We start from the raw sequence: 25631 nt of genomic DNA, 5'->3' as shown, positions 1-25631 counted from the left end.
TAGTAAAAGCCCAAATATTACTTACCTGTTGACTTTCGGTCTTTGGTTTTTTAAAATATTCACTTCATCACCGCTGGAAAGTAAAAAAGTTCTTCCCCACCTATCTCAATTGGAGATCAGGAAAGCATGTCTTAAATAATTCTGACCCCTGATGTTTCTGCCAGAGAAGTGCTACAAGAAGTAATAGACAAGCGTGTCCAAATAAAATGTAAAAATTATTTTCATTACTGAGTTGAGTTGATCGAGTAATGTGCCTTAGCCGAGTATCTCCCCGCTTGTCCCTAAAGATTTGGGGGGCGCCGCAGCTGACAGGTGAGTTGCAGCGGGGAGCAGGGGAGAGCGGGCGGGAGAGAGGGAGAGAGAGATCTCCTCTCCATTCCTCCCCGCTCTCCCCCGCCGCTCCCCGCCCCCTGCCGGCCCCCGAATCTTTAGGGACGAGCAGAGAGATACTCGGCTAAGGCACATTACTTGAGCTAGTAGTGCCTTAGCGAGTATACTCGCTCATCTCTATTACTGAGTTATTATATGCCCAAATCATGTCCACCACAACTACATTGTGAGTTTTATATACAAGTGGAATGCATATTACATTTGTTTTAAAGCAATAATATACCAGATATCATTCTCATGTAGGTATACATCCAAGGAAGGACTTTGTCTTCAGGCAGTTCACTCCAGAGCATAATGTTTAACTTCAGCACAGACAAAGTTGCTCCGGTGCTCTGTTTGGATTTGCCTCTTGCTGCAGAATACCTGGTTAATATTACAGATCCATCCACAGAACAGTTTGCATATACCTATATACAGATAACTAGTGATGGTGAGTATGCATGCCTCCATGGTTTTTCATATGTGTGCACATTAATTCAGTCCATGTGTACTTTGTGTAACCCGAACACATATATAAGCAAAAATATCTCCACATATGGTGGGAATGCCCAGACCTGAAGCTTCTCTGGGATGATGTATTCCACCTGTATGAAAGGGTGACACATGGAGTGGTCATTCAGTCAGCACAGCTGACATTGCTCTCTATTATCCCAGGGAGTCTGTCCGTGATTAAAAAGGGCCACTTCTGCCACTTTCTCACAGAGCCGTAATCCCTAGGCACTGGCGGAGTACACGGCCCCCCACAATACTTGAATTTGTTCAGGAATTGTGTCACCTGAAATACATGGAGGAATTAATGTCAGAAGACTACCCAGAGCGCAAGGAATGCACGGGAAAGTGGTCAGCTTGGACCCTTTTCTGGGACACGGCAGAGTTCCAGGAATTCCTAGGGTAGGCAGATCAAGGCAGCCACCAGACAGGATACGTTTTATCCCCTCACCTCCTCTTTACTACCCCTTTCCCTGGAACCTCTCACCTCCATCTTCTCTCTCTTTCCTTTCACTCCCCCCCTTTTTTTCCTTTTCTTTCTTTTTTTCTCTTTCTCCTTGAGTTCATTATTTCTTCCATTTTTCCTTTATTAAGAGTTTGTTTATTACCTAATGTTTGTTAAAGGTCATATTTTTTAATGCTATACTGGCAAATATAAGATTGCAGTTGCTATGGATAGGATGTTTGTGCTTATATATATATTATATGAGCAACCGGGGGATCCTTAAGAGCTTCCTCCTAAGTTATCAGTTCTAGACAGCTCACAATTACTTGACATCTCATCACGTATGGATACCTGATGTGCTGTGTTCAATATATACGGGCGTTGTATTTGTGTGTAGCAAGATAAATCTTTGCACCAAATGTTGCATGACTATATGACCTAATACCCATAAAACAGTTTAAACATAAGCGAAAATATGCAAAACTGGAATCTTCAGGTGAAGAATTGTAAATTTTTCCTTTTCCTGGGCACATGTCGTATCTCAACATGGATCCTGGGTAGTTTTCTCTTACTAGCCAAGGTTGAGAATAAATCGAGAACAGTGAAATAAAGCATATACTTCATTTATGAATATATGACCCATTCCTGGGTTTAGCTAAATAAAAATGCTACTTAGGTGAATCCAAATTCAAGAAGTTTTCAGAACTGCAAAAAAATAAAGACAGTTCTGTTCTGTTGAAGGTGCAAGGAGCACCTCCTCCACTACCTTACACTTATGATAAGAGTCAGTGGCAGATGTGTCCAAACATAAGGGTGTATGCTTGAATCTACAACCCCAATTCCAAAAAAGTTGGAACGCATGTAAATGAATATGTTAAGAAGAAAAGACTGCAATGATTTGAAATCTCATATAACCTTATTTTTTCACAATAGAAAACACATTAGAAGGGGAAAGTAAGACATTTTTCCATTTAATTTAAACATTTTTTACTTATTTAGACATTGATGGCAGCAACAGATCTTTAAAAAGTTGGGACAGGGTTAACAAAAAAAGGAAAAGTAAGTGGTACTAATGAAAAACAGCTAGAGGGTCAATTTCCTACTAAGTCACATGACTGTGTATAAAAAGAGATTGTAGAGAGATGGAGTATCTCATAAATAAAGATGGTCACAGGTTCACCAATCTGTGAAAAACTGCATCTAAAAATTAGGAAATAATTTCATAAAAATGTTCCTGAATATAAAATTGTGAAGCCTTTGAATATTCCACCATCTGCAGTACATAATATCATCAAAGAATTCAGAGAATCTGGAGAAATTCACATGTACAATGGACAAGGCCGATGATCAATATTGGATGCCTGAGATCTATGGGCCCTCAGGCGGCACTGCATTAAAAACAGGCATGATTCTACAATGTAAATCACTGCATGGGCTCAGGAATACTTCCAGAAATCACTGTCTGTGAACAAAGTCCGCCATGCAATCTGCAAATGCAAGTTAAAGCTGCATCATGCAAAGAACAATCCATGTAGAAATACAATCCAGAAATGCCGGCGTCTTCTTTGGGCCAAACCTCATTTAAGATGGACTGAAGCAAAATGGAAAACTGTTCTGTAGTCAGATGAATCAAAATTTTAATTTCTTTTTTGAAACCACGTCAATGGGCTCTGTCTGTTGCCATCAGTACCAACGTATAAAGAGTAAGGCTCTTATTTCCATTGTTCTGGATATATAATGGTGCAGAACAATGAAGGGTTTTGTGAATAAGGCCTAAGACCTGTTGTTTTGGCATACACTGTATTCTTCAACAGGGCAAATACTTTGATAGTAAATCTGGCGCAGCCTGCAGGGAGAAGAGGTATTGGTGTACTACTAACAAAGTGCACAAATATTATTAAAAGTCTTTTACAGTGTGTATACATGCATATATACATGTACAGCACATATGCAAATACACTCAGAAACAAATGCATTATATACACAACACACTGAAGCTAAACAGTCCACTGGACACAAACTGTAATCCCTCTTTGCCTTTAAACATTGTACCTTTCTACTACTGGAAGCCTTGACCTCTAAATAGTGGGAAGCTTGTTTCTTCTTATACGTGAGACGCAGCATGAAGGGGCAGCATGGGGGGACTGTTGCTCATACAGGATGAAGTAGACATGATGAATGAGCAGAAGTCGTTAACTCTCCTGACACGGACATTTGGACTAAAACAAGTACAGCAATGGGTAAAAGAACAGCAAGCACCTACTCTGAGCCTGGTGCCTGACCCTGGAAAGGAGGAGTTACGCTCACACCCTACATAAGTACTATGCAGCTGATCACTAGGCTAAAATAAGAGTCATGTGACATCCCTTGTCTCTGTAGCCCTGCCACTGCCTGCCCCGCTAGTGGTCCTCCTTGTCCATCACAGACCGAATAATCATTTCATGATATGTGGCACTGAGCGCTATGGAGAAGTGGCACATCCTTGGATGGTTCCTTACTTCAGTACATGTTGCCAAACTATAATATACATGAACATTGCATTGCTGCCTCCCTTTTCTGCTAGATGGTGCTGGCATAGGCAAAAAACTCAACTTGCCTCATGGATGGTACGCCCCTGACTACCTTGTTGTTGTGGTTGGGTTTTTTTTTAAAGATGGATGGACTATTGTACAAAGCACGGTTTACATCTTCTGTCGCCCCTATGTTTCATAGCTATTGTGAGCGGGGCACTAACGTTTACTGTTTAAATTATTTTTTTCTGTAACGTCTGATTTTATTTATCTATTCAGCCTCTGAAGTGTAAAGTGCTGCTAAATATGTTGGTGCTATGTAATTAGACCACTAGAGTTGATCCCCCAGCCTTCAGCCTCCATAGAAAATACACTGGCTGCTATGATAGTTACACTTATTTTGCTAATTGCTCTTAGTGAATGGGACGACTTTAATTTACATCTAGAGGCTGCACACCCATGTGGACCTCTAACAGCTAAAAGTTTACAATTTTTTTGTGAAATCTTATTGAATAGAATATGTAAAATACATGTACAAACAAGAAAAACATTAAAAGAATTTGCATTTTAAGACTTTACATTGTGATGTAAAATTGGTCCATAAAGTGGGAAGCATGAGGGTCCTGAGAGAGTTTACTATATTTATATCTATGAAATCGTCCGTGAGGTAAACAAGCATTATACAACAGCGTAAAATCCAGTAATATCCAAAACGCAGAAACCAACTATTAATAGTGAAATAATAAAATTAACATTAAAGGACTGTAATCTAATTATCACATTTTGTTCTTCAGAAACTGAAAATTCTACAAAAGAGAAAACTTTTAATGAAACTTGTCTGTGGTGGAACCGAAGTTTAGATGGATTACAAGAGATTTACAAAGTAAGTGATTTTCATTATCCTCGTTCATTTTGCATGTGACCTCCCATACATATTATATAAAGGTTTTCCAAAAGTATCAGTATAATATAGTAATATAATTCCAGAGTTTGAGTGTTGCCCTCAAGGATTAGACCTACAGGCAGATTGTAGAGGTGGCTAGCGTTTGATCTGTGTGGATGAGATTAAAGGGGTTGTTTGGTAACAGAAACATAGCAGGTAAGGCTTCTTTCACATGAGCGCATATTGGTTTTCACGGCCGGCCGATATACGCTTCCATCTGGGGCGTAGAAGCTCGTGAACAGGAGCACAAATCTAACGTTTGTGCACCCGTTCAAACGGCATGGGGTCCGGTGCATATGCACCGAGCTCACCATGGCATCACCCATTTCCCCTCCCTCCCAATTGCAGGCTCAACTCTCTTCTCCTCCCCACTCGTTCTTTGCAATGGACCCGCCCCGCCTGCTCCCATTGATGGCTATGGATAATGGGCGGGAAGAGGGCATTAGCTTAGCTCCACCCACATCCCCCCCCCTTGTCCATAGCCATCAATGTGAGGAGGCAGGATGGGCCGGCGCTTAGCGCTGCCCCTGCCCTGCCTCCTTCCATTGTACAGAACGAGTGGATAGAAGACGAGAGTTGAGCCTGCACGAGGTGGGGGGGGGGGAGAGGAGGGAGGGAGTTTAGCAGCTGCTAAACTCCCTCCCACTTACAGCCGCTGCTATGGGTTTCCATAGGAGCCCATGCAGCGGCCGATGTATTCCGGCCCATAAGATTCCAGGACTATTCAAGTTCCAGGACTATCTTTTGGGCCCGACGTAAAAACACCCTGCGCTATATTGGCTTTGCTGGGCGCTTTTACATCTCACTAATACGCCGATGTGATCTGATGCATTGGTGTTACGTGTGCTGCTGGGATCTGTAGTTCTAGGCTTCCTAGCAGCACAGCTCCATAGGAGGTGGAGGGTTAATTGATTGAGCCACTGGGTGTGGTTCTTCCTGCCAGCCAATCTCCTGGGTCTGTGCTCACATATAAACCCAGCTTTTGGTCAGTCTGTGTCTAGCGTTCAAGGTGAGCAGTCATGAATCCTTGTCTGGTGAGGTTTGCAGTGTGATCTGGTTCATGTCCGTTTGTACATTTAAATTCTGTCAGTTTTGTGTCAGCGTGCTGTGTGACCTGCAATCTGTGTTGTGTCCTGTTGCAGCGTGCTGTGTGAACTCTGTCCGGTTCAGCTGGACTCCTGGTTAGTGTAGGGACTAGCAGTATAACGAGGAGCCGTGAAGTGGCCTGCTAGCTTCCACATATTGTACCACATGTCAACTAATACCTGGGATTTATATTCAGCTTATTATCTGTTACTAGTGGTTGCATTGTGGCTGCTGTGTATTCTGTCTCTTTGTGTCGTGTTGTTCAGTCTCTATCATGCAGCATGTGTATGTATCCTGTATGGTGCGTGGCTCCTAGGATTAGCTAGGGCCCAGATCCGAAGACCGCTGGGCTGCCCTTATTGGGGCAATGTCCCCGCTTAGGTATGGCCATGCCAACCTCCCGTGTAGAACAGGGTCAGTTTGCGAGATACCTGTGTGCATACTTAGTCCTCCCTCCTTTGGTCACGATCATGTGGGCCACGTGCTTTGTTTGCCCATACTACTAATACTGGTAATAAATTACATTTCATTTGGTCTCATATTTTTTTTTCTCTGTATCCACAGCTTTATGTACAAGGGGAGAAACGGTATCCAAAGGAATTATTTCAAGATCTGCTATACAAGATTAAGACATACCAAAATATAAGTGCAATATGTTTAGATACACCCATGGACACTGTTAACGTGACAGGAGCCCCCTCCAACCTTGTTAGTAAGTTACATCTTGCCATATTATTCTGTTCACATCGTATGGACCTACATGACCACTTTAAGACAAACAACTATTCAAAATTCTTTATTCCTTTTCTATTGTATTGCTATAAGGTAAGAAACCACATCGTGCCGTGAAGCTCCAGATATGGCTTAAAACATTTTCATATTACCCTTTTCCCTTATAGGTGGAGAACCCATTCAAAACTTAACTGTGTTCAATGAATCATGTCTGATTTGGAGAAGACCTTTCACATCAAAAGAGCTTTATGTGGTAAGAGAGATTTCAAATTAAAGTGGTTTTCCGAGATTTGCGTGTATTTTGGAAAGTACCAAGGTTTAGGGTTTCTTAAAATGCCAGGTAATGATGTGGCGTCTATTGATATGTTGCATGACGATGGCAAATGGCCACACAACGCCATATGACCTCAGGGGCATACCATAATTGACTATCATAGAAATGTGATTTGACGTCACGTTAATACTTGGCGTTTTGAGCAGAGGTACAAAATCTGAGAGGGCTTAGAATTTACATGGGATATGGGAAAGAAACTAAAAGGGAGTGTAGAAGTTACTTATGCAGTGGAGACAGGATTTGGATGATAGGAGAGAGTCTGATGTTTTGGGGTAACGAGCTCCATGACGTGATTGACGGATGTGTGGGAGAAATATTGCAATGATATCAGAAGTGAACAAAAAGAGTAAAGAAGGTGGGTTTGTGAGGATCGGAGATTATACATGGGAAGGTATTTGGAGATTTGGTTAGGGATGTATTAAATGGAAAGGTTTTGGTGAGCCTTGTGATCCGCGATTCTCAGGGAATCGTCCTATCAAAGAAGGATTGTTGAAAATCAGTCAACTCTTTAACTGTGAAATAAAAAAGCATTAAAGACTGACAAAACATACATAAAAATACATCATTTTAAGTCAAAATATGGCCACAGATTCTGGGCTGTATTTACCGCTGGTGGTCCAGTACCTATGGTGATGCCCTGCATTATTCTATAGAGGCGCATTATTACTCGGGCACAGGGTGACGTTATTCTCTGCTGTGGGCACAGAGGAGGCACTATTCCTTAGAGTTGCACAGAGTGGAATTATTCTTTAGTGGGGCCTGAAGGGAAATTATTCTTTGGAAGGGTACAAGGGGATCTCTATTACATTGTGGGGGCACAGATGGGACATTGTGGAGTGTTATTACCTGGTGGGGCAGACCTGGTCTTGAAATTCAAGATGTGCTCCTGCTTTTATGTGTACGTTGGAGACCCACGGTTGCTGCCTTTGCCTCTTTCTGTAAAGGTGTTGATCTGTAGCCTTATATAATATACAAGTACGCTCCTGTCTGTAACTTTGAGACATCTTTTCTATTTTTCAGTTTTTTATCTACGATTATAGAAGGAACGAGAAGAGCATCTCTCACAAGCTCATATATAATGTCACTACAGACGAGAAACAACCCGTTGTGTGCTTTAAACTTCATAGAGGCATTAACTACACAGTGGATGTTGTGTCAGCATTTTACCCTCGATTTCCTGAGCAAATCTCTATCTTTACCCCAAATTTAGGTATGCATTAAATTATGTACAATGTCAAATGGGAAATGCATTAGAGAAACATGTTCACTCATTGAGCCGAACCACAGTGATATTGTTTAAAAGAATATTAAAGTTGAGACACATTAAAGGTAATAAAGTAGAGGCTGAACTTTTACTGTTTTTACAACCAAATGCTTTTCTGATTCTGTCTCAGAGGTTTCCTGAATGCAGCGGCAAAAGGAAAGTCAATAGCGCACTATTAAATAGTCTAACTTCCTCAAAGTGCTCAGCATGACATCCTAATTAATGTACTGTATACATTTATGTACCTTTTTAGACATTTTGTGAGTTCAGAGTTCTGTTCATGTTGGAATCCACTAAAGCTTTTCTTAGCCCATTGAAGGGTCAGCTTGCTTTTCTGCCGGTTTCTAACCCCATACAAGCTGTAATGTTAAGATGAACAGGATTTCTTCATTTGCAGGCTAGATTACGTTTCCACCATTTCAGCTGATGTATGCTTTATTTCTAGCTAGCATTGTAACATTTTAAGTAGAAAAAAAGTTTAAGCTATAAGCAGTAGAGACTGTATGTTGTTCCAGGAAGTTTTCTTGGAAATCAATCTCTTCTGAATATTCCTAGAATACTAGAGATATTCTTATTTAGAGCAATACATGGAAATCAAACAAGTCTGATAATGTTTCCCAGTTGAACATACTGTAGGTGATGTCTGGTAAGTACATGTAATATAAGGCAATGGATTACTCTAATTCAAGTAAGTGGCTTCATCATTGCATTCTTAAGGTCATGTGAGTTTCGTCTATTCAGATGCAACTATGTGTATAGTGATTGTAGAAATGTAGCACATTAAGGCAATGCGGGAACAATAGGGCTTTTCAGGATTGGCTCAGATTGCTGGTGGAGAGTCACATGGGCATGAGAACACAGCAGATGATTCTATTATGTATCTTTGATGTAATGAAAATACCTTTGTTTCCCAATTTATTTAGCATATATGTCTAGGTTAGACTTTGAATTCTAGTGCAGAAAATCTATGGAAGCTTTAAATATATATACCTGTTCATTGATATTTTCTTCAGTGCGCCACAGACAAAACAGGATCTTGATTGAGGCTTCTTTCACACGAGCGCATATTGTCCGGCCTTGTGATCTGATACATTGGATTCCAAGGCATCAGATCACATGGGCGTATTACTGAGACGTAAAAGCGCCCGGCAAGGCTAATATAGTGCCAGGCGTTTTTACGTCGGGCCAAAAAGACAGTCCTGGAACTATCTTTTGGGCCGGAATACGTCTGCCGCTGCATGGGCTTTCTCTGCTCTCCCCCCCCCCCCCCGTGCAGGCTCACCTCTCTTCTCTTCCTGGATTGTTCTGTACAATGGAAGGGGGCGGGGCGGGAGCGGAGCTAGTCACTGGCCTGTCCTGCCTCCTCCCATTGATGGCGATGGATAAGGGGCGGGATGTGGGTGGAGCTAAGCTACCACCCTCTGTCTGCCCCTTGCCATCGCCATCAATGGGAGGAGGCGGGGCAGGTCGCCGCTTAGCTCCACCCCTGCCTCACCCCTTCCCATTGCAAAGAACAAGCGGGGAGGAAACGAGAGGTGAGCCTGCGATGGGGAGGGAGGGGAAAAGGGCGACGGCATGGTGAGCTTGGTGCATATGCACTGGGCTCCATGCCACGTGAACGGGCGCACAAACGTTAGGTTCACGAGCTTATACGGCCCAGATGAAAGTGTATATTGGTCGGTTGTGAAAATGCCAATATGCCTCCTGATTGGCTGGAATCGGCACGCGTGACGGGGCGGAGCTACGCGATGACGCGTAGAAGGGGGCGGGGCCAGAACGCCGCTGCTGCCGAACCGAGCCGAAGGCAGAAGACCCTTCTGCGCAAGCGCGTCTAATCGGGAGATTAGACGCTGAAGTTAGACGGAGCCATGGAGACGGGGACGCCAGCGCAGGGAAGGTAAGTGAATAACTTCTGTATGGCTCATATTTAATGCACGATGTATATTACAAAGTGCATTAATATGGCCATACAGAAGTGCTGAACCCCACTTGCTTTCGTGAGACAACCCCTTTAAGTTGAAAACCTTGGTAGCCACATTTTACAGCAGCAAAACTTGAACCCCCCATTGTCTCACCAAACTCAATTTAGACCATCATAGAACCCTATGAAAGTCTGTGTCCGGTTCACTAAACCGTGGAGGTTCTGACTGAGAGAGCCGTAATACAAATGCTAACATGGAGTCGTACTACCGCATGTACTGGCGTTATTACAGCTCATCTTCTAGAAGGACCAGTTGAATTCACCTGCATTTAAGACAATCAGTTGTATTTCAGCATTATGTGCCATTTTAATTACTGTCCAATCATTACAGTATGTTGTAAGTGAAAGGACAGAAATTAATGCAGAAAATAGCATAATCGGTAATTAGCTATAATTAGCTATCTAAAAATGGCCCTAATGATCATATGAAGATCTAATTAGGCTACGCAGTTTGGGAACAAGCTCAGATAATGCAGCGGGTTCAGTATCTAATTAAGAAGAAACAAGAGACGGTAAATAAGTTAATATCACGTGAAAGAAACACAAACTGCAAACAGCTGCAATTTACAGATTAAGTACAATCATCTGAAAATGTGCACTTAGCGTTTAATAGCACTCTTATGTGATCAAATCAGGACAGGATTCTAAATTCCCTTTGTGAGACTGGGGGCAGATCTATAAATGTGAGATGCAGGGAGCTGATAGAAATACTAACATTGTTAGCAGCAGCAACAGGGCGAATTTATATCCCTCCAGCATATGTCTAACATGATAAGGAAGCCATACGTGTAACTGTATAACACAGACCGATATAGTACATATCATCTGCTGTATCTGTATATTAAATGTGTGTATATGTGTGTGTGTGTGTGTGTATATATATATATTAAAAACATTACATTTAGGGCTTATTCACATGAGTGTATATCGGCCGCCGTTTTCACAGCCGGCCGATATACGCTACCATCTGATGTATTGGATTCCAATGTATCAGATCACACAGGCATATTCCCGTGGCGTAAAAGTCCCCTGCCAGCCAATATAGCGCTGGGCGTTTTTATGCCGGACAGGGAAGATAGTCCTGGAACTATCTTTCCCAGCTGGAATAAGGCCACTGCCATAGACTTCTCTGGGAGCCAATGACGGCTGCTGGAGAGGGGAGTTTAGTAGTGTCCTAAGCTCCGCCCTGTCCACCCCCTCCCATTGGTGGTTGGTGACAAGGGGTGGAGAAGGGGCAGGAGCTTAGTATGCCAGCTCCTGCCCTATCCCGCCTCCTTCCTTTGCAGAGAGACGGCAAGGGGGAGGGAAGGAGGAGAACAGCCTAGCACAGCTACACTGTCTCCCCCCCTGCCCAGCGGCATTGCGGGCTCGGCATATATGCGGTGGGCCATCTGAATGGCAGGTGCATGTAAAAACGCCAACGGCCGTGTGAAGGAGCCCTTAAGAATAAAGCACCAAATTATAACCACACTTTGTGTTTAATGGCTGTGGAGACTTTTAGGGCACTTTTTAACTTGCATGCAAGTATTTTGGGGTCACAAAATAATTTTGCAATACAGTTTAATTAAAAGTTTTGGTAATCGCGGTAAAAAGTGGTGTGTTTGAGAGCGACCTTAAGGTTCTATTATCAACGCTATCTAGCAGGCTGTTGCCATGTTTACATCACCCGAATAATATTATAAATATTTATGAAATTTATTTTAAAAAGTGGTGACAGATAACCCACAAGTACCCAGGTTTTGCACTGTTTGGCTTCTGCAGCTTCTATGTATCACTGCAAACAGTCCAGATCCTTTAGTAGAACCGCATCGCCTATAGTTACGCCTGTGGTGTGTCCCCAGCAAGCACTGAGGAGGAGGCCTGTATGACCTCAAAACTCATATTAGATGCTGTTTTTTAAAATAAATCAAAGTTTGTAAACCTCAATCACACGTCTACAGGTCGCGCTTTATACCCAATTTTTTTTTACCCCTTTTCCACTTTTGTCTAATGTCTACCCGAGAGGGTATGACGGTACTCAGGGTTGGCTACATCTATTGTATAAAACATTTTTTTAACTATCACTCTTCAAAAAGAGGACATAGTCCTCAATTTCTTCCCCTGTTTTCCACTGGGATCGCTCCACCATCCTTTTACTATCTTGCTCTCTGAATTCTTGGCTCAATGTAATGAGCGCTGATTGACACACATTGCCCAATCGTTGTCCACAGGGGCGTAGCTAAAGGCTCATGGGCCCGGGTGCAAAAGTTTATCTTGGGGGCCCCCCAACTTCTCTTAACCCTTGTTACCATCTCCCACTGATGTTAGCGTTAACCACAGTCAGTTAGGTTGTCTGACGTTTCTGAATAACCGCATACTATTAGCAGATGCTTCTACTTCTACTTCATCTACAAGTTCATTGGTTAAAATATAAAAAATATATATTTTTGCTATAAGCCTGTCCTTACGGCAACGATAGTAACCATACTTTTTATTCTCTTCTCCTACTTTATTTCTATGCAATTGAAATGCATAACATCATATCTAATGGTTGGTTCAGAATAAGAAATTAATCAATTCAGTGAAGTAATAATCATGCTAATATAGCGCAGTAATCAGCTTGTTATAGCGCATTCATATTATGCAGCACTTCACATCTTGGGTTCTGTCCCCATTGGGGCTCACAATTTTTGAATTCACCTTTTAGCATATTTATCAGCAAGAAATATTTAAAATATAATTATATTTCAGCCACAGATGTTTATAAGGTGTCTATATAAATGACATTACGTGTATTACTGGCCGGAGTCCAGACATATGAATGCTCTAAAATAGGTCTATAGAAGTATATTTGTTATATTTTATTTCCCCTGTCTTGTAAGCGCTGCGGAATATGTTAGCGCTATATAAATAAAGATTATTATTATTTGTTGCAATTACCATTTGTGGTCCTACTAAAAACGGTGCAGCAAATGACTGTACACTAGATGGCGCTGTGCATTAATACAATGTATCTATGAGCAGAACAATATCATGTTTTCAAAACAAATTAGAATTAAAATACTGGAAAAATACAGCAAAAGTTTTCCCTCATAGTTTCAGCCTTTTTTGCATGATGTAGTTTTTGTTTTTAAGGCCGGGCTCACTTGATCTTACGGTAATATGGTGTGTAAAAAACATTTTACCGCTATAGGGAACTGAGTATTCCTGCATATTGTGGCGTTTTTGCATGCGTGGGCCTGCACATAAACAGCGTATTTTAAGCACGCTGCTATGCACTGGCTTCCTAGATTCTTCTTCTTTTTAACTTTCTTCTCATGTTTCCTAGCAACATGTGTAAAAAATGCACCCATAGAAAACAGCAGAGCTGAGCAGGCGCCGTTCTTTTTTATGAATGAAATATACGCAATAAATGTACGTAAGTGTGAATGGAAAAATGAAAATCAATGTACTCTCATTGACGCCATTCACCATGGGCACATAATATGAATTCAGATACGTTCGTGTAAGCCTGGTGAATGGGTACGCATATTTATGCGCACATTTGCGCTGCATATTTGAGCAATGGGTATTGCATATTTGCACACTCATGTGCGTGTCTTACTCTTTATTTACAAGAGCATTCTTACGTGATTTAACCGCGTTCTTACATCTGCTGAAAATCACGACCATCTGAAGCATTGGCTTCCAATGTATTCGTTCAGATAATTGATTCTTAGCAACCGAAATCGACCACAGAAATTATTCACTGCCGGAAAAGATAGGTCTTGCTCTTTTGACCGATATACACTGGCGGCTCCCATATACTCCTATTGGAGCTGCAAAAAAAGGGAGGGGAGGGAGTTTAGCAGCGTCCAACGCAGGGAAAGGCTTAGGCATTAGAAGTCATTCCAAGGTTTTATGCCAAGCCGGGGATTTCCAGGCCATTGCATATTTTTTCAGTACTACATCGCACCCAGCCGTGTGAATGGATGAGAAAATGCTAATTAAGCTCGGGACTTGATCATGTTTTTTCCTCATTCATGCGACTTAACGGTGCGTGTGGGCATCCATAAAAATGCATATGCTTGTATGAAGAGGCCCTTACTGTACTTTTTGTGTGCGCAAAAGCACACGACCATGCTCCGATTCATTGAAATGTGCAATTAAGCTCATTAGTTCAATATTTGCTATTTTCGTGTGCAGGAAAATAAGGGATGCTGCGTATTTGTTTGAGCGAACAAAATGTGCGTAGAAAATACACTTATGCGAACCAACCCATTGAAATCACTGAGTACTGCTCACTGTGGCTTGTGTGGGCAAATTTTGCGTGCGCAAAACGCAAAACAAATACATTCAAGTGACACAAGCCTAAGCTGTGAAATAGCGTAAATCATGATATGCCAATAAAGACCATAACTAGAGATGAGCGAATATACTCGCTTCGAGTAATTACTCGATCGAGCACCGCGATTTTCGAGTACTTCCGTACTCGGGTGAAAAGATTCGGGGGACGCCGGGGGAGGCGTGGCGGAGCGGGGGGTAGCAGCGGGGAACAGGGGGTAGCCCTCTCTCTCTCCCTCTCTCCCCTGTTCCCCGCTGCAACCCCCCCACTCACCCACAGCGCCCCCCAAATCTTATCGCCCGAGTACGGAAGTACTCGAAAATCGCGGCACTCGGACGAAAAAGGGGCGTGGCCGAGTAGGTTCGCTCATCTCTAACCATAACTGTTTTTTTTTTATGGCAGTTTAATCTGACAATTAGATGAGCAAAGAATTAAATTTGAACCTTGCGACCTCAACGGCTCACTGGGACTCCTTGAGAAGCAGCCACATGAAGTGTTGCCAATAACACTACTATGGCTACTGTAGCTTTATGGGGCATCTGCATAACGTTATACAGACATTGCATCAATGAGTATCAGTCTGAAGCCAAACGTTCATTTTCTTCTAATTTGGAGCAACTTGTTCCCTTGTATAAATCCTAGTATGTGTTATGCATTTCAGATACCCCACTTCCTAAACTGAAAGTAGTCCCAGTTTACAGTCAACTGCCAAAAATTAGTTTCCAGAGGAGTGATAGAAATGGTCCAATCAGGTAAGTGTCCTTCCAACTTTATAAAAGTATAGAGTCAAGCAGAATGTCACATCTTATTGTATGTGGTCTTTTTAAAGTGAGTCTCCACATGTGGTACTCCCAACTCGGGAATCCTATTTCAATGTGTTCAAAATTGCAAAACAAGGCATTCACCTGTAAGAGGTTTATTTCCCAAATGCTCCATTCTCCAGATATTGCAGGTATTGATTCCTCTGCTCTCTGGTTGCTTACTGCTCATTGTCATGGAAACAGACCACTTCTTCTATGGAAAGAAATGGTAGAGGAGCAGAGGTGGCCGGTGCTTCCACACTTCTTTCATCTAAATCTGATGGCCGAGATCTCAGAGCACATGTGCACTAGAGGAAAGAAGGTTTCTACACCCACATAGATGGCGGTTCTTTACTGTAAAATTAGTGATACTATGGAGCGCTCTGTCTGAGGACAGGGTGGTGTCAAATTCGATAAAAGCATTAAAGAAGGACCTGGACATCTTTGTTAAAGGGGTTGACCCACGCCGAAACGGGTTTTTTTTTTTTTTCACCCCCCCCCCCCCCCCCCGTTCGGCGCGAGACAACCCCGATGCAGGGACTTAAAAAAAAAACAGCACAGCGCTTACCTGAATCCCCGCGCTCCGGTGACTTCTATACTTACCGGTGAAGATGGCCGCCGGGATCTTCTTCCTCCGTGGACCGCAGCTCTTCTGTGCGGTCCATTGCCGATTCCAGCCTCCTGATTGGCTGGAATCGGCACGTGACGGGGCGGAGCTACACGGAGCCGGCATCCTGCACGAGAGGCTCCATTGAAGAAAGCAGAAGACCTGGACTGCGCAAGCGCGGCTAATTTGGCCATCGGAGGCCGAAAATTAGTCGGCACCATGGAGACGAGGACGCCAGCAACGGAGCAGGTAAGTAAAAAACTTTTTATAACTTCTGTATGGCTCATAATTAATGCACAATGTACATTACAAAGTGCATTAATATGGCCATACAGAAGTGTATAGACCCACTTGCTGCCGCGGGACAACCCCTTTAAGTGATACAATATTACATGTTATACGGCTGATTACTTTAGAAGGGTCGGTGATCCGGGGATTATTCCGATTGCTAGATTGGAGTCAGGAAGAAATTTTTTCCTTAAATAGTGCAAATTGGCGTCTACCTCATTGGGTTCTTTTTGCCTTCCTCTGGATCAATATTTGGGGGGTTGGAGTGGGGGGAGGGTAATAGGCTGAACTGTATGGATATGTCTTTTTTTGTTACTAGTTTTCGGCCTGACCACCAGCTACCACTGTGCTCTGCTATTTCTTTCTATAGAAGTGGTGGTTGTTTTCCTGACAACAAGCAGTAAACAGCCAGAGGACAGAGGAATCAATATCTGGAGAATGGAGCAATCTGAAAAATAACGACTCACATGAGAGTGCATTGTTTTGCGATTTTGAACACATTAAAACAGGATTCCTGAGATGGGAATACTCCTTTAAATTTTCTATTATGTAATTATTTGTATCATGATCAATGTCCTTCCCGACATTCATTTCTTGAATTAGACGGAGCAGTAAAGCAGAACCCCGGGCGCAGATGTGAGACCACCCTTAGTGTTTCTATGAGCTCTAGTAGATATTTAGTGATGAGAAGCAGAGGGGGGGGTTACATAACCCACTGCTCTCAAAGGTAACATTTTGGGAATGGCGGTGTGTTACAGTATTCTATCAATGGACTAGCACATTTAACAGCTCTTCTATCTGCCCGAAGGATGACAAGAATGTGTTAATGCTTCTAGATTGTATTGTGTGGAGATGTATCTCCTTGGTGAATATGAATTTTCTTAGCCATATCTATTTTTTTGTAGTAAACGCTTATGTGTGGATGGTGCTTTGGCCCACGGAGAGCTCATTAAAAGTCATATACTGTAGGTATGGTGGAACTCACGCACATGGTGCCCCAGATAAATTGGGGTGATTCTTCTGTGTGCTAGCAGCTTCTTCTTGACCAAAAACATATACTTCTGCGGAATTAGGCATCATTCAGTCGTCTCTAATGCAGTTACATTATAGCATCCACATTATGACCACAAGTGTCTGTCCAACCCGCCTCTAATGAGTTGAACTAAGCACAGCGGTCCGTATAGCAAACCTGTGATGCTGCGGTATCTGCAAGCGGCACGTTATAGAGCAGATATAGATATAGAGTAGTTGAGTATGTGAATGTATAGTTTTGCGGGAAAATAGTCCATGTAACTTGTTCTTTATGAATTTCAATCTATTTTCCCTCGGAGTCCAATGGGGAATGTCATTCAGAGATTGACAATCTTGGTTTTATGAACGTACTAGCAGAGATTGCTGTCAATCACTGAGTAGGACCACCCACTGGACTAATAAACCCAGATGGGACTGGAATTTTAACAGGTTGTCCCATGGAACTAAAGGCTCATTTAGACACAATGATTATCGCTCAAAATTCGCTCAAAAGCCATCTTTTGAGCAATAACCATTGCATCTAAAGGCGCAGCCATTGGGCACTTTTCGTGCACTGTTCGCTCATCGCTCATTTCTAGCTTGCTTGCTAGATGAGCCTTATAAGTGCCACATGCTGATATCTTAATGGGCGGTGCTGATAGTATTATTTCAGCTAGTATCCCTCTGGCATTTCCCAGCAAGACACCAGCTGAAAGGACGGAGAACAAAGCAGCTGTTTGCATATACAAAACAGCTGCTTTGTTATCGGAGTGATCGTGGAGGTATCCCGCTCTGCTTGTATTAACTCTTTAGTAGCTAATTAGCTATTTAGAGTTATATGAATTTTGAGCGATCATCGTTCTGTGTAAATGGGCCTTAACCTATAACCTTTCCATTGAATAGATGATAAATAGCTGATGGTGGGATCTGACTGCTGGGATTCTCACTGGTCACAAAAACAGAAGATCCTGCTGTTCCCAAATGAATGAAACGCCGGTCATGGGTGTGCATTACAGTTCCGTTTGTTTTTATGGGACATCGACCATTGGCACCACATACACTATGTAGTGATTGCCCGGCTTCTCTGTAACAGTCTATGTATTGGATAGGATGGTATAGTTACAATACCATTTGGTAGAATACAGTAATATTCACTACTTGCTGGTAGAGCGTACAATGAACCACCGGTTATTTTTTAACTTTCCTTAACATTTGCCAATTTCAGTTCCTATCAGGTGTTTGTTATCCAGTTGGTCCGCTTGTGTTCCTTTACCTGTGAGTTGCTGGAGGCCGTCACATACTTTAATAATATATCAAAAACCCAAGGCTATGCCACCGCTGAGATTTTCCCAGGAGATGTTTCTGAGCATCTGGAGTTCTCTGTTGGAGACAGACAATATTATGGTGAATTCTATAATGCTCCTCTAGAGAGAGGGAAGGACTACTGCATAATATTACGAACTATAACAAAGGTGAGCCAACTGTAAAATCTGATTACCTTTGGATATGTGGTTGAAAGTTCGTCAAATAAGGATTTAAGTACGGTATATTACTTAAAATAGATTTTTATTATGGCTTATTGTGAAATAAACCAAGGTAGGTGTTTTACATTCGCAGTGTTACAACCAAACTTGGCTCAGACCCCCAAAAGCCATTGTTACACTATAAACTGGCCTTTTCAGAACACAAATTGGATGAATTGTTTGAATACAAAAAAACAAAAATGAGCAACAAATAAATTAAATGTGAAGGTCACAAGTACAGTAACAGTAAAACATGCCTCAGCACTCCTACACATCTAATATCTGAATACAATTGTACAACTGTTGTTTATACTAACTACATGAAAAAGCAAGGTTCTTATTATATATTTTGATCAAAGCATGTGGCCACATCCGCCGCAGTCCAGGTGCAGTCCACTTTATTGGATGGGTACCTAGCTCTTAAATATGCTTTTCTTTGGGCCAAAGGCCTCCAATGAACTCTGAGGAAGTTTGATATCTGGCTATATACTTTCATTAAGCCACCTGGGACAGATAAGTGAATGGAGTGCATGACAAGTGAAGTGCATGACACGTGGCTTGATTAAACTTTATAGCCAGGTATACAGCTTTGCCAGATTTCATTGGAGACCTTTAGCCCAAAGAAAGGTATATTTCAGAGCTTAGTGCCATCCAATAAAGTTTACCTGGATTGCGGCGGATGGGCCCACATGCTTTTATCAAAATATGTGCTAAGGACCTTGCATTTTTATGCAGTTAGTATTTATTTAGAGATCAAATGTGGGTGAGTGCTGAGGCATGTGGTGCTGTAAGTATACATTGGGATAGAGCCTCGGTTCGCATAATAATATGTATCAAGAGACCTGCACAGAAATAGAACATGCCGCGATTTGTTTTCCGAGTGTGTTTTCACGTGGACAAATCGTGGACGTCTGCATAGGATTGCATTATCTAATGCAATCCTATGGCAGCAGGCATGGGCGGAAATTCTGTGGGAAATCCCGCTGTGGAAATTCCGCACATGTGCAGGGGGCCTTAAGGGTCCCATAAGGCGTCTCTTCTCCATATAGGGAGCTCAGTACTATGAATAAAGCATTATAGTTGGGGGCCTAGGAGCTTCAAGTTACGCCTCTGGTGATAGAGTCTCTATAAGTATCTGAGCTGCACTTTCAACACAAGAAGGAAGATAAAAGTAAAACATAGAAACAACTAATCCTACAGATGTCATATAAGGAGATGTGATGGAGTCAGACATGATAGGATGTTGTCATGATTCCCATATAGATGGTATAGATTTGGAGTTAAATATGGAATGCTAATAGTAAGTGAGGGTATAATTGTAATCGATGATATAGTAGAGGAATGGAAGATGTACTCATATAAAAACTATATGTTGGTATGAGGTGTAAAGCCCCTTATGGATCGTGGGTATCCGAAGATTATCGGCCCGCATAAAAGATCATTATCTGTGATTCCATGGACTTAACTGCAGAAGTCCTAGTTGTGTCTATAGTGATTAAGAGCTAACATGTGCTTGGCAGGCGGGTACTGAGCAGTGCTGGCTGCTTCCCACCATAGTATAAGGAAAGAAGCCTTATTAAACAGTGAGGGAACTAATTATCGGCTTTTGCTGATAAAGCAAGTTGTACTTCTCAATTTGCTTCCACAAACAATTAACAGTCATTTATGTATTTTCTATTACTTATATTGTGGTAACATATTTTGCAGAACTATAGAGAGTTTACAGAAATTGTCATGTCCGTGTGGCACACTAGCACCACGCTAAGCACGGACACAGGGTGACGTTCACAACCACTGCAGTTGACAATACCATGCACTGTAGAACAGTGCGCACCACACTATGCTGAACAGTAGCACCACTCCAGGGAGAAGGAAGACTGGCCCTAACCTAGCAGGGGAATGAAGGGTCCCTGTCTAGAAGCAGAGTAATTGCCTCGATAGAGGCAGCCCCACGGCCTTCTTTCTGGGCCCTGATTGTCCCTTTAGCAAAACAGAAAAGAAAACAGAAATAGGACTGAAAAAGTAAACCGCAGCAACTTAATTGAAAGTAGACGTACACTCAGCACAGAGGAGACCCACTCTCCACTACTCCTCTATGGAGCTGAATAAGCAGCACTGAGCAAAGAGAGGGGTGACAATATAAAGCTACTCCACACCTGAGGACTGGCAGAGCAATTAGAGAACCCCACCTCCAACCTTCTCTCAGGCATGACTAATCCAGCATGCATCCATGCAGCAAAGAGAGACAGCACCAGCAGTCACTGCACATAGTGCATTAACTCTTGTCCTGCATAACAAGGCAACAGGTTTTGGCCTGCGTCGAGGCCACCATGCCACGATGCTGTCGCGACCGACAAGCCGCGATAGCAATTCAGTCCTTCACCCCATCATGGTTCACAATCTCATCAGCTTTAGGGCGGCCTCCCACAAGATACACAATTGCGTCCTGTACATTCAGGGTTTGTATGGACAGGATCGGGAGCCGATCATGCTCCATACAATGCAGGTGGTGGCTGTTTCTCACAGCCAACACCCACCCGCAAAAGCCATGATCAGCGTGAGCTCTGATCTTGGCTGTAAATGCTGTAAACACCGCTGTCAGTTTGCATTTAAACCCCTTGATCAAATCCCAAATGTCACCCTTGCGATGAGATTTTGCAAGGTGTTGTTTGGTTGCCATGGGACCTTCTGAAATGTATAACTTGTGAATGTACAATAATGAGCTAAGGAAAAAACATTTGCCATAACTATTGTAATTTCTACATTTAAGGGTTCCTTCACATGCATTTGCGCCGTGAATGAGGCGCATTTGCGTGCATATCGGCGCATACTGCTGTACTTTTTCTGTGCACAGGGCATATACACATGGGGACGTATCCCCTCCCGCCATGATTTAATGGGCCTAATGGGCTCAAAGATGTAATTTTATTTCCACAGAATTGAGCAGCACGTTGCACATTTTTACACCTCCCATAGACTTTTATGGAGATTGTTGGTGCGCAAATGTGCACAAAAAATAGGGTGTGTCCTATTTTTTTGCACACGCAAAAAAGGCAAATGAGAGTGAACCCATTGAAATGAATGGGTTCTATTCTTTGTGTATTGTGCATGCAAATCTTGTACGCGCAAATATCCGTGCATTTATGTCCGTGTGAAGGAGCCTTACGTAAGGCAATATATACTAAACAATTATACGCAGGCCATTGTGAGCCCTGAGTATTACGCAACTGTGTTGCGGGATATACCCTTCAGCAGAATAGTCAGCACCAAAATCCGGATTTTGGTACAAAATTGAAAATAGCAGAATCCTGCTGGCAATTCCAAATGAAAACCAACAGTAAGCAGTAAGTATCTGGTGCAGAATTCACCGCTGCTGCGGAATATTCCGCCCCGTGTGGAAGGTCCCAATTACATTGGGACTATCTGCACAATGTAAAGTATTGATTAGTTTCCTGCAGGGCTGACTTGTAAAGGGAACGGTCATGTGACTGCAGGACGTGACTCGCCAGAGAGTCGCTCTGAAGGAAGAAGTAGGGGAAGAATAAAGTGGTGTGAAAGTCGTGATTGTGGAGGAATATAGAGCCATTAGTCAGAAGGACGTCAGAAATGTATCGATTTCATCAGCCTAATCATGACAAAAATACAAGCTTTTGTCTGAAAGTGGAATAACGCTACATGTAGTGGCAAGCTTTATTCATTCAAGGAGGGTATTAACCTCTTAATGCCCAGCCATTGTTGGTATAGGTTATTTCATTTGTCCAGGGACATAGCATTATTAGGGCTTGTTTTTGGTGGGATGAGTTGTATTTTTCGTATATTACTTTGTATCTGTCCCTGTTATTTAGATGGCAGGATGACGGCATCTGCATGTGTTTCCTTTTCAGATGAGAACACAGACCTGTACGGTTATGGCACACGTTGAAGGTAAGAAGAATGAGCAAACGTGTTACATATAGAAGGTTTATCTGTCATTTCTGTAGGAAATGCTGTACAAGTGTGCTATATCTTTTGCTAGCAGGTTATAGGTCTAATGTCCACTGGCCGTGCGGATATTTCATGTGGACTTCCACAGCAAATGCACTGCGAATCCTCTTAAATTTTTTTTTAGTGCTTGTGGGAGATCGTGGATTCTTTTCCGGGCGAATGTACGCGGATGCACTGCGGATTATACACGTGGAAAACATCTGCAACCCTGCCTCCCAGCCTTTTTCCCACCTCCCTAATTGCTAGATTGATAGACAGACAGATAGACAGAGAGATATGAGAGATAGATAGATAGATATGAGATAGATAGATATAGATAGATATGAGATAGATAGATATTAGATAGATATGAGATAGATAGATAGGAGATAGATAGACAGGTAGAGAGATGAGATAGATAGATATGCGATAGATAGATTGCTAGATATAGATGATAGACAGATAGATTTGAGATAGATAGATAGATAAATAGACAGATAGATAGATAAATAGACAGATAGATAGATAGGAGATAGACAGATAGACAGATAGATAATACACAGATAGATAGATAGATAGATAGATAGATAGATAGATAGATAGATAATAGACAGATAGATAGATTGCTTGGGGGTAATAAATTACTGGAAAGTGCTGCGGAATAAGTTGGCGCTATACAAATAACAAGTCCCCCACTGAAGGAGAGCATAACGGGGAGGGTCCAAGAAACACAGAGGGATAAAAAGGAAGTGACAAACAAAAAAAATGGAAAACAGAGGGAACTACATGTGCCCAATCAGGAGTAGAGTAGTACACGTTTCAGAGCTCAAGGCTGCTTTTTCAAACACAATCAAAAAACGGAGGACACAGTGAAAAACACAGAAGTAGTTTTTAACCACTTCTACCTTCTCCTGTACACTCAGTGAGCGCTATGTAGAGAACGCAGGGAACACGGGACTCAGCTATCACGTGATCGTCGGCAGACCCCTGACCAATTCTGCCAGTGACTACTGCCATACTAGGGGAATGTTTTACCCTGTAACTGGGGCCCTCTGCGATAAAAAAGAAATACTGTGAATGACCAGCAGATGTGTTATATGACGTCATGAGGGACATAGATGTTAAAGAAAGTTACAAAGATAAATTTAAAACAAATAACAGAATAAAATTTTGTTGAAAAATTTATATACCGTATATACTCCAGTATTAGCCGAGACAATAAGTTTCACCACAAAAAACTGGGAAAACGTATTGACTGGAGTATAAGCCGAGCTATACTCAAGTATATACTAGGTATAAAAAAAAACTTCATACTCACCTCCCAGCCGGGATCTGTGTCCGTGCGACAAGCTGCTTGAATTCTCCCCGCTGTCATCTCCTGCCGTCCTCTCTGCTTGGCTCTGTCAGTGCTGTGTAATCGCTGTGATTGGATTGAGCGCCAGCCAATCACAGCTAGGGCTCGATCCAATCGCAAAGCTTACTTACATAGCACTGACAGCAGTGGATTTGAAAGCCGAGCAGGGAGATGACAGCGGGGACAATTCTAAAGCAGCTTGATTGGCTGTGAATGATCGAGCACCAGCTGTGATTGCCTGACGCTCGATCCAATCACAGCTCTTACTTACATAGCGCTGATGGCAGGGAATGACAGAGCCGAGCAAAAAGGACGGCGGGGGATGACCGCGGAGAGAATTCAAGCAGCCTGCCGCACCGCCGCCGGAGACACAGACACCGGCTGGGAGGTGAGTATGGAGGGGGGTTTTTTGAGCCTTCCCTGACTTGAGTATAAGCTGAGGGGGAACTTTTTCAGCACAAAAAAATGTGCTGAAAAACTAGGCTTATACTCGAGTATATACAGTATATATAGAGAAAATGACACACTGCTGACACCAACCTGAACCGTCAACATATTCATCCTGTAATCCAAAATTATACAAATTATATATCAAGATTTCCAAAACAAAATGGCAAACCCATTCCTGTACCTTATTTTAATGTTAATATAATAAATTTAAAACTAAAGAACTATAAATATTAGAAATCTTAATTTTTTTTAGCTTTTTGTACACATTACTCTAAATAACAACTCTTTAATAAAATAAAAAATTTAAAAAAATTGTACGGAAAAAGTACTAAAATATAGCCCTGTATGAGAAGGGGAAAAATAAAAAAATAAGGCTATAAAACCACCACATGGGTAAAATGTCTAAAAATTGTTGGGTTCTATTAGAACCAAAACCCCCTGGAATTTAAAGAGTTAAGTCAACCCAAATAATTGCTAAGGGTTTAAAGCAGAACCTATGGAAAAGGAAGTCCAGTTAACTTTATAGAGCCGTGCTGGTAATTTTATTTAGGTTGGATTCACACACATTTTTTTTGAAAAAAACGCTTGAGTTTTTGTGGCAGTTTTACATACCAAAGCCAGAAGATTCAAAAGAATGGAAGAATGCAAAAGAAAGTCTCAAGCTATTTTCACACTTCGCTGTTCGATCCAATGCTTTGCACCTTCTATACAGAAAACTGCGTAAGGACGGAAAGCAGGATGGAATCAGGACGGAATGATGGGGGTCAATATGCAAGACGGAGACCTTTTTGGTCTCTGTTTTAATTACATCATTTCTGTCCCTGACAGTCTTTCAAACTGGTAAGAAAAACACTAATGATGCATAGAAAACAGCTGGGACGGAGTCTGCGCTTCATCAATGAGTGCTGTGTGAATGAAGCCTTAGAATTCTCCTTCCTGCTGGATTCACTGCTGGCCTTGGCTCAAAAACTGCAAGAAAAACTGCAGTGGAATTCTTCAGAAAGACAGTGTACATGAAACCATCATTGGGTACCGGTGCATTATGTCACCACCGGAAACAATGGGTGGTGACATGGGTGGTCCGGGCTGAGTGACTGGGAACGCCCCGTAGCACCTTAGCTGTGATCAGCACTCTCAGGGGCGCTATGGTCGGCGTGC

The 25631-nt window shown here is 42.3% G+C and overlaps 1 protein-coding gene across 1 annotated transcript in view; it reads left to right on the top strand.

The window, feature by feature from the left end:
* SUSD1 (sushi domain containing 1) overlaps positions 1–25631 on the top strand; it is a 133574-nt gene that overhangs the window by 89448 nt on the left and 18495 nt on the right. Inside the window, exons 15-22 of the mRNA XM_066604430.1 lie at positions 634–820; positions 4629–4717; positions 6428–6575; positions 6763–6848; positions 7950–8139; positions 15139–15229; positions 18409–18655; positions 22591–22630. Coding sequence (XP_066460527.1) covers positions 634–820; positions 4629–4717; positions 6428–6575; positions 6763–6848; positions 7950–8139; positions 15139–15229; positions 18409–18655; positions 22591–22630 — 1078 coding nt within the window. The remainder of the gene's footprint in view (positions 1–633; positions 821–4628; positions 4718–6427; positions 6576–6762; positions 6849–7949; positions 8140–15138; positions 15230–18408; positions 18656–22590; positions 22631–25631) is intronic.

The sequence above is a fragment of the Eleutherodactylus coqui genome, chromosome 5, assembly GCF_035609145.1.
Source record: "Eleutherodactylus coqui strain aEleCoq1 chromosome 5, aEleCoq1.hap1, whole genome shotgun sequence".
NCBI lineage: Eukaryota > Metazoa > Chordata > Amphibia > Anura > Eleutherodactylidae > Eleutherodactylus > Eleutherodactylus coqui.
The sequence above is the reverse complement of the archived record's forward strand: the minus strand, read 5'-3'. Positions and strand labels throughout refer to the sequence as shown.